The sequence below is a fragment of the Euphorbia lathyris genome, chromosome 5, assembly GCF_963576675.1.
Source record: "Euphorbia lathyris chromosome 5, ddEupLath1.1, whole genome shotgun sequence".
Lineage (NCBI taxonomy): Eukaryota > Viridiplantae > Streptophyta > Magnoliopsida > Malpighiales > Euphorbiaceae > Euphorbia > Euphorbia lathyris.
Window position 1 is genome coordinate 49,463,770 of NC_088914.1, and position 8,254 is coordinate 49,472,023.

At 30.3% G+C, this 8,254-nt stretch overlaps 1 protein-coding gene across 1 annotated transcript; it reads right to left on the reverse strand.

Moving 5' to 3' along the window:
- Window positions 1–750: 750 nt before the first annotated feature.
- LOC136230524 (nuclear transcription factor Y subunit B-7-like) lies at window positions 751–1,224 on the reverse strand. Its single transcript, XM_066019604.1, has one exon. The coding sequence runs from the start codon at window positions 1,207–1,209 to the stop codon at window positions 751–753; it is 459 nt and encodes a 152-aa protein (XP_065875676.1). The 5' UTR covers window positions 1,210–1,224.
- Window positions 1,225–8,254: the final 7,030 nt, after the last annotated feature.

Sequence of the window (8,254 nt, forward strand, 5' to 3'; positions counted from 1 at the left end):
TTAAAATAATGTATTTTATTAAAAAACATATCACATAACTTTATTTATAAACTTTTAAACTATAAACATGTGTTTTAATTTATTTATTTTTTAGTTTGCTTGCCCCAAAAGAATATATAATGAAAATTGATGTACATCAGTTTTAGTTGGCTACCATTTTTCACCTTCTTGACGTTAAAAGATATCTCGCATCATCAAGAAAGTATTAATGAGTGAAATTTTGTTGTTGAAAAGTTATAAAAGCCAACTATTTGTCATTTTATAGCCATTATTTTACAAATTGGGAGGTAAAAAAACCTCTAAACTTGATGAATTTTTAAGAAGTGAAAAAGAAAAAGAAAATAAAACAATGGAATCTTCAATTTTTCAAAAAGCCAAGAAGAATAGGGAGAAGTTCATACTTGATAAATTAAAAATAAAAATAAAATTAAGCATATTGTTTTTATACTATTAGATTAATAAAGCAAGGTAGAAAGTGGAGGTCAAATAATAAAAAAAAGTCCATATACACAGATGAAGAAGTTGTTGAAATGAATCGAATTGATTTACAATATTAATGGTTGTGAGTATCTAATAATTGATGGAAGTTTAGAGTAGAAACATGCTCCACACAAAAATATGACAAATAATAAAAAAAGTATGTATATCATTAATAAGCGACAAAAAATAAAATAAAATATTTAAAAAAAAAAAAAAGAAAATGTAAATATATATATAGAGAGAGAGAAAAGAGATGAGATAGTATTAGAATTACCAATGGGCAACTGAATCAATTTGATCTTGTTGATGTTGGTGTTGTAGTTGTTTTTGGATAGATGTAGGAGATGAAAAATTTAATGAAAAAGATTGATCTGCGCTCAGAAAACTTGGTTGAGATATCAGTTGTGGATTTGGTGTAGTTGATGAATATACACTACTACTAGTAGTATCATATTGTTGTTGCTGCTGCTGCTTTGGAATATTAAGTTTTTCTCCTTCTATCTCTCTGTATTTAGTGAGATATAATTTAAGAGGTGTCACGTAATCTTCAAATCCTAAAGTTGTAATTGCCCATATTATGTCTTCACCGTTGATGGTCTTTCTTTTTTCTCTTTGACATTTATCTGAAGCTTCTCCTGTTATGAAGCTTATGAATTCTGATACACATTCCTGAACTGTCTCTTTCGCATCTTTTGATATTTTACCATTTCCTGGTATTACTTTCTTCATTATTCTTCCTACATTTGCTATTGGTAGAAATCTATCTTGCTCTTTACTGTTATTTTTATTATTCTTTGTGAATATTGGACTTTCTGGGCTTTCACTTCTATCCCCATTTCCATTTCCATCTTCCATTTTTTTTGTTTCTTCTACTACTTTCTTTTCTTTTTATGGATTTAAATAATTCCATAAACCACCTTCCTTTTAGCCTAATCAACAGGCTCACTACTAATTATTTTTCCATCTGACTCGTTCTCTTACTATATATAAACATTACTTACTATAATAATAAACTTCACTTTTTATTTCACTATACCCATAATTTCAATTTAATTAACTTACTACTGTCTACACCTATCTAATGCTAATGCACCAGATATTCAATCATTTTCTTCACCTACAATATTTTATTAATTCATTAAATAAAATAATAAATACAACAATTTAAATTTAATATCATTTTTTTTCTTTTCTTCTTCACTCCCATGTACATCTGATGGTTGTGAGTTTGTTTATTGTTTTTCTCTTTTTTATAGTTTATAATTCATTCTCATTTTATATGTTAATTAGGTTTTTTATATCGTTTTATTTTTGTTTTCTATTTGATATCATATCATTATTATAAATTTATATTAACATATTGTCAAGGATTATGTTATTGATAATATATTTTTTAATATTTTGTATAATACAAATTATTTTTTCTTTTTTCAGGTTTGTTAATTATTAATAGTTTTTATTTTTTATTTACTTGTTAAATATATTATTATCTAATTAATTTTAATTTTGTCGCATTTTGATTATGATTCTAAAATTTGAACCAAACACTTGTTAAAGTAATTGAATTCCGATTCCGAATTAAACCAAACAAAAAAATAAATAAATAGGCATTCCAACTATTCCATAGCATTACGATTTCGATTCTAATTCTGATTTCGAAGTTTAAACCAAACACCCTCTTATATTCTATCCTATGAGTTAGAAGACAATTGAAGGGTAAGGAAAGGAAAGTAGCATAATATATCACTATATATATATATATATATATATATATATATATATATATATATATATATATATATGACCTTGTTATGAAAGGAAATAACCATATCAATTTCAAGTATAATGTTGGCCTTGTTAGGAAAGGAAATAAGCATAACATATTGCTATGTAGTGATGAGCACTTCTCTATCTCACATTATTAAATATATACTCGTATTAAAGAACATTCCATGATCTTCTTTATCTGGAATAAAAATGGCTGATCTAACCATGTTTCTGAATAGTAATAGTTAAATGGTAGTATCATAATGAGGAGTTAAATAGCACAATATTGTAATTGTTAGCACTCCATAATCTTAGTAAGAAGAAAACCAAATGTTGTGACCAATTGTGATTCTCGATATTGGAAAGGTCCCAATATGAATGTATCAACAACCAGTAAAAATATCAATCTGACCCATGAATGACTCATTAAAAAAGTTGAGTAGGAGGAGTAAAATAATTCCACATAAAGCAACAACAGTGTGTACTTAAGGAATTAAACCTTAGAATCCCCCAAAAATGGCTCTCCATACTAGACAACATATATAAAATTAAATAGAATCTGACTGGATATGTCTAGAACCATTTTAGAAAGAAATAGAAGCATCCATCTCACAAAAAGAATATTATTATTGCAGAAGAAGCAAACAACCCATAGTAAAAGAAGGATAAAATTCATTACATATTATTGAAGATTAGCCACAAAGATCAGGCAAGGCACCCTGTAGAGTAGAGTAGAGTAGAATAACTGATGGATAGAATAAAGAAGAAAGCTTGAATTGAGGCTAAAGATTATTAACTCAAACATCCCAAAGAAAGAGCAATTCATAAATGAAAACAACAGTTGTTAACCTTTGTGTGAGCAAGTGAAGAAGAACGAGTGGTCCATTTATGCAACAAGTTATTCTTTCGATTCCTCCATTTATCATACAACTTTATCCAAACCCCTCAATTAATATATAAATAATAATTTTTAACACAATAAATAATTAATTCAATACTTTTTAATAATTTCTTAAAATTATATAATATTTATAGTTTAAGGTGCAAAAATACCCTTAAAGTCTTGGGTTAGGAACAATTTTACCCCTAACGTCTAAAATAATGCAATTTTACCCATAACGTTGGAAGCCAAGAGTAATTTTACTCTTAACATTGATAACTTGGTTTAATTTGAAAAATAATTAATCAAATTGTCTTCTCGGTCATTAATTTTGTCATCTACATTTCACACGTGCGTTATTTTATCAGTAACAAATCACAAACATATGTTGGGATTTTATATTGAATTTTGAAAATTTTACTGTTTGAAAGAATAATTTAAAAAAAAATTTAAAAGTTACTATTTGTGACCATTTGTATATATTTATAAAATTAAATTGTTTCTACCGTTTGACACAACAAGTTATTCTTTTCCCTATTTCAAACTAAAAACAATTTTTTTATTAAAAAAAATAAAGAACAAAAATCAAATCTACTATATTCAAAAGATATTCTGTACAATATTTATTTTAATTTGACAGACATACAGTATGTGGCTTTCTAGCAATTGGAGAAGCTAACGTGCCTCTAGGATACAGGCATCTTCTATATCATAAGGGTGTAGTGCAAATTCTCTTCCTATTTGGCAGTATTGTTTTTATGTATTTGTTTGTAACTTACCTAAATCTACAACAACCAAAATATTGGTTGTTACAAGATACACCCTTGTAACACCTAGTATAATTGCTCTTAGTGTATTCAGCTTTAAGTATAGTAATAGATAGATGTGTAGAAATAGTTCAGCTTTTAGTAGATGTATAGATAGCTACATAGATGAATAAGGACTTAGTAAACCATTAATATAATCTGTATAGAAAAAAGTATTTTATATAAATGGAGACTTATTGTTTTATAGTCTCTTCACAAAAAAAAAAAAAAAGTATAAAACCATATAGAAAGTTTAAAGAATTTTAAACTAAATTTTTTATAGATAAATATAGTACAAATAAAATATTTTTTATAAATAAATATACAATATAATTAAAATTAATATACGATATTTTTAACTAGTAAAAAAAGGAGAAAGTGTCAGTTCAGTTCCATCATTACTATTATATAATATATATAGATTAGCAAATGGGAAAAACACCCTTCACACATTGTAACATGTACATCGAGGAAGATCCAAGAACGTCAATTGTCGACCTCAAGTAATTTCAATCATCACCGAGTTCGTCAGACTTTCAAAGATCAATCTTTTCTCTTAACAAATTTCACTTTTTAGTTTTGGTGCACCCCATTACAATGTCATTATTTGTATTTGATAAATATTATATTTGACTTTGACTTTCCATTATGCATAGTGTAAGGGGGGGGGGGAGTTTGTCCATAGGCAAACTCAACCCTAAACATTGGAAAAGCTACGAGAAAGCTTCGGTGTCGAGTGGCGAATAGAACATATCAACGTACGCTGATGGTAGAGGCCGAGTTAGTATAAGCAACACTATAGGGGACAGAGACTACCCTGGCGTTGGATCTTCGCCACCCCCTAGGTCAGTAGCCGGTACTGGCTTAAGCGATTCACCCTCGTCCACTAGGGATATGAGAGTCGGGCATTCGTCCTTCGTGAAGGGAGGCGGATGTCTCCGTAGAGGAGAACTTTACGAACATTATGGGGCCGGCGAGTGCCCATAGTGCGTGCCCGTTATAGGACGAGGTTTAATCACAGGGAGACCTTCCGGGACAGAATACCGACAGACGCATTGACGGGACGCTGGAAGGGGATAAACCCCTTCGATAGGAGTTGGTTGGCCGAGACTTGGGGGAAAGTCGAGGCGACCATGGGGTTTTGGCCTGGCTCATATCTGGCCCCGTGACACATAGCTAGCATTAGGAAAGTATATCTTTGATATATTTAACTATTGACTTTTCATATCTTCTAAAATTAGGAAAGTGTATCTTTAATAGCCTAAATTTATGATATTATCATTATATATATATATATATATATATATATATATATATATATATATATTGACTATTGTAAATCAAAATCATTCAAGGAATTACTTTCCAACAGTATTATTGGTCATCACAAAAGCATATTATACATAGTCTGATAAAATGAGGTTAATTGGACTATTTTCTACTGGGTGCAGGCTTTGGAAATCCAAGGTAAATATTATGAAGCATAGCTAGAACTATTGAAGTTATGCCCTGTTTTTCAAATATTTCCTCCTGAAAAATCATCAGTAAGTTCTTGAGTTTCCTGAGCACTTTTGTTCATTTAAAAATCATTTCCTACTATATTATTCATGTTTCAGACTCTAATTATAGAGTTTAAAGTGTCACAACGGAGACACATTGTGCTCTACATGTAAATCAAGGGTACACCACAGGTGTCGCACTTTTTGGCAGGAGCTTGGAGATATTAGATGTTTAACACTAGTGGAGGTGGCTGAATTACTGGAATTGCCCTGCAAATATTACAACTTGGGGTGCCTAGAATGCTCTGTTGTTGGTGATTTTCCTTTCCTGGTTCCTCATCTTAGGGATGATCATAAGGTGGACATACACACTGGTTGTACTTTCAATCATCAGTATGTAAAGTCATATCCCTCAAGAGGTGGATAACACAACTTGGATGCTAAAGGTAAGTACTCTAGCATTTTTTTACCTTTTAGATTACTAAACTAAATTGTATATATGCCGCAAATAATATTACCTTATCTTCTCTAGAAAAAGCACAGAACAAAAGTTTTGATGCAACATGAGTGTATGATAAATATTTCAATAGGATTATAGAACAATTTACATGTGTTGAAGGTACTTGCAATCCTAGATTCTTGCTTGTTAAATATGATGAAATGATTTTAAGGCATAATTGCAAGATCTAATAGATTTTAGGCTTAAAGTACTATTTGGTGTCTGACCTATAAAAATGTTCATATTTTTCCTGGCCTGTTATTTTGTGATATTGACCCCCTAAAGGGAAGTCCAGATTATATAGTTGTCAAAAATTGCTTTGGATTATTTTGTTTCACATGTGCTATTCCATTTTTTAGTTTATTGTATTGAGGTTTTTGCTATATTTAGTTTTCCTAACCTACTTAGAAAGTTGAAAATAATGGGAATGCATTACTGATATTCCATTTTTTTATTGGTTTTTTTTTTAATTTCAAGTGCAGTTGTAGAAAGATGTTCCAAATGTAACGAAAAACAAAGAGATCACCAACCAAGAAGAGACCCAAAAATGAAAGTTGAAATGATTTAGTTGTGCGTTTTGGTGTAGGTTAGAAAGTAGAGAAGGCACTGCTATGAAAAGGGATATTATGTAATTGTTGCTCAATTTGTTTAGGTTCATTAGAAGTTATTATTAACTTGAAGTTATTGTCTTTCTTTGGAATTGTTATGGTATTATAGTGAGAATTTATGTTATATCAATGATTTCCAATTAGAATTTAAGTTGTATATATTTATTCAAATATATATATATATATATATATATAAATTTAAATTTTTTTTAAAAGTTAAAAAATAAATTCTGGCGGAAGTTTTCGTCATAAAAGAGGCATTCAGACAGAAAGTTAAGTGATTGAATATCCGTCAAGAAATAGTTTTGTGACGGAATGATCTATGACGGGTTATTTCGTCACAGTTTTCGTCTGACGTGCTGACGGGATTCCGTCAGCATTCCGTCAGGACATTTCGTCAGTAAAAACGTGAGCAAAATCTGCGCCGACTGTTTTCTGACGTTTCTATTCCGTCAAAAATTCCGTCACTGAATCACTTTAGTGACGGAAATAGGTTGATTTCTGACAGAATTTTCCGTCACAAAACGTGATTTTTCTAGTAGTGTCATTTGGCATAGTAAAAGTAATATTTTTCATAATAGGCTCAGTTCACATTTATTACAAATAGCTTGATCAACATATAGTTGATCGAGTACTTACAACAGTTTTTTATTTTAGTCCGCACAAAAAGGCAAATTTATCACGCGATAAAATGAATTTATTAAAAATTGAGACTCTTTTAATTTTCATTTGTATGTTATATGTTTCTATTCAGTGTATTGGAATTCCGCCTTTCTCTCATTTCTAAGCAAAACCTTACAATTGGGTTTTCATGGCAATTTCACTGGTGAAAGCTGAGATAGAAACTTCTAACAATGTCATATCGTCTTCCAATTTCTTGAGAGTTATAGCCATCTTCATGGGAATTATATATTAACGGTGCATCCGTTATCAACTAGAACTCTCAAAACAGATTTGTCGCCGATGAGTGCTTTAAAGTATAACGGTTTGATATGGCATATCATTCTCAGAGTGGGCTTGTCGAAATAAACCGTTTCATCTGATCTTCTGATGAAGCTTTGATCATCACTCCACTTTGTCGATCTTTTGGATTTTTACTTCTAAAATTTAATGGTAAAAGTAAAGAAGTGACAACACATCCAACATAGATAATAAAATCCCTGACACGAGTTTTTTTTTATTTTTCTTGACTTTGATTTTATTTTTCGAAACATTACTAATCAACGCTAGACAAATCTGTCTCATTTTTTCTCATTTTTTCTGCCTCTCTTTCTAATTTTTCTTTTTGCCTTCTTTGAGAGAGGTTGTCGAATTTTTTTATATCGATTCACGTGCCATTTCCTGAGTGGGATTTGCACCGGTGGGGTAATAAACATGGTCTGCCTTTGTTTGTGACATTTTTATTTGTCTTTTTTACATTTTGTTTCCTCCATGGTTTTTCTTCTTTTATTGCAATCGGAAAAGTGCCTTTAGGTACCCAAATTTGCTTCATTTTGGATGTCAATGGAGCTTTTTCTTTCAACTTGGGGTGTTTTTAGGCACATCAAGCCTAGAAGGTGCTACTTCGAGGGAAGTCGTGTTTATCATTGCGACAGCTAGAAATGGATCTGTTGAAACACCTTTCCACAAGATTTTGATTTGAAAAAATCATTTAAGTTTAATCCATGATTAAGAGACAATTAAATTTAAGTGCTTTGATTTAATTGTACTAATCC

Bases quoted from the DNA above. Each gene is read 5' to 3' on its own strand.
- LOC136230524 (XM_066019604.1), bottom strand. From the start codon at position 1,209: ATGAAGAAAGTAATACCAGGAAATGGTAAAATATCAAAAGATGCGAAA.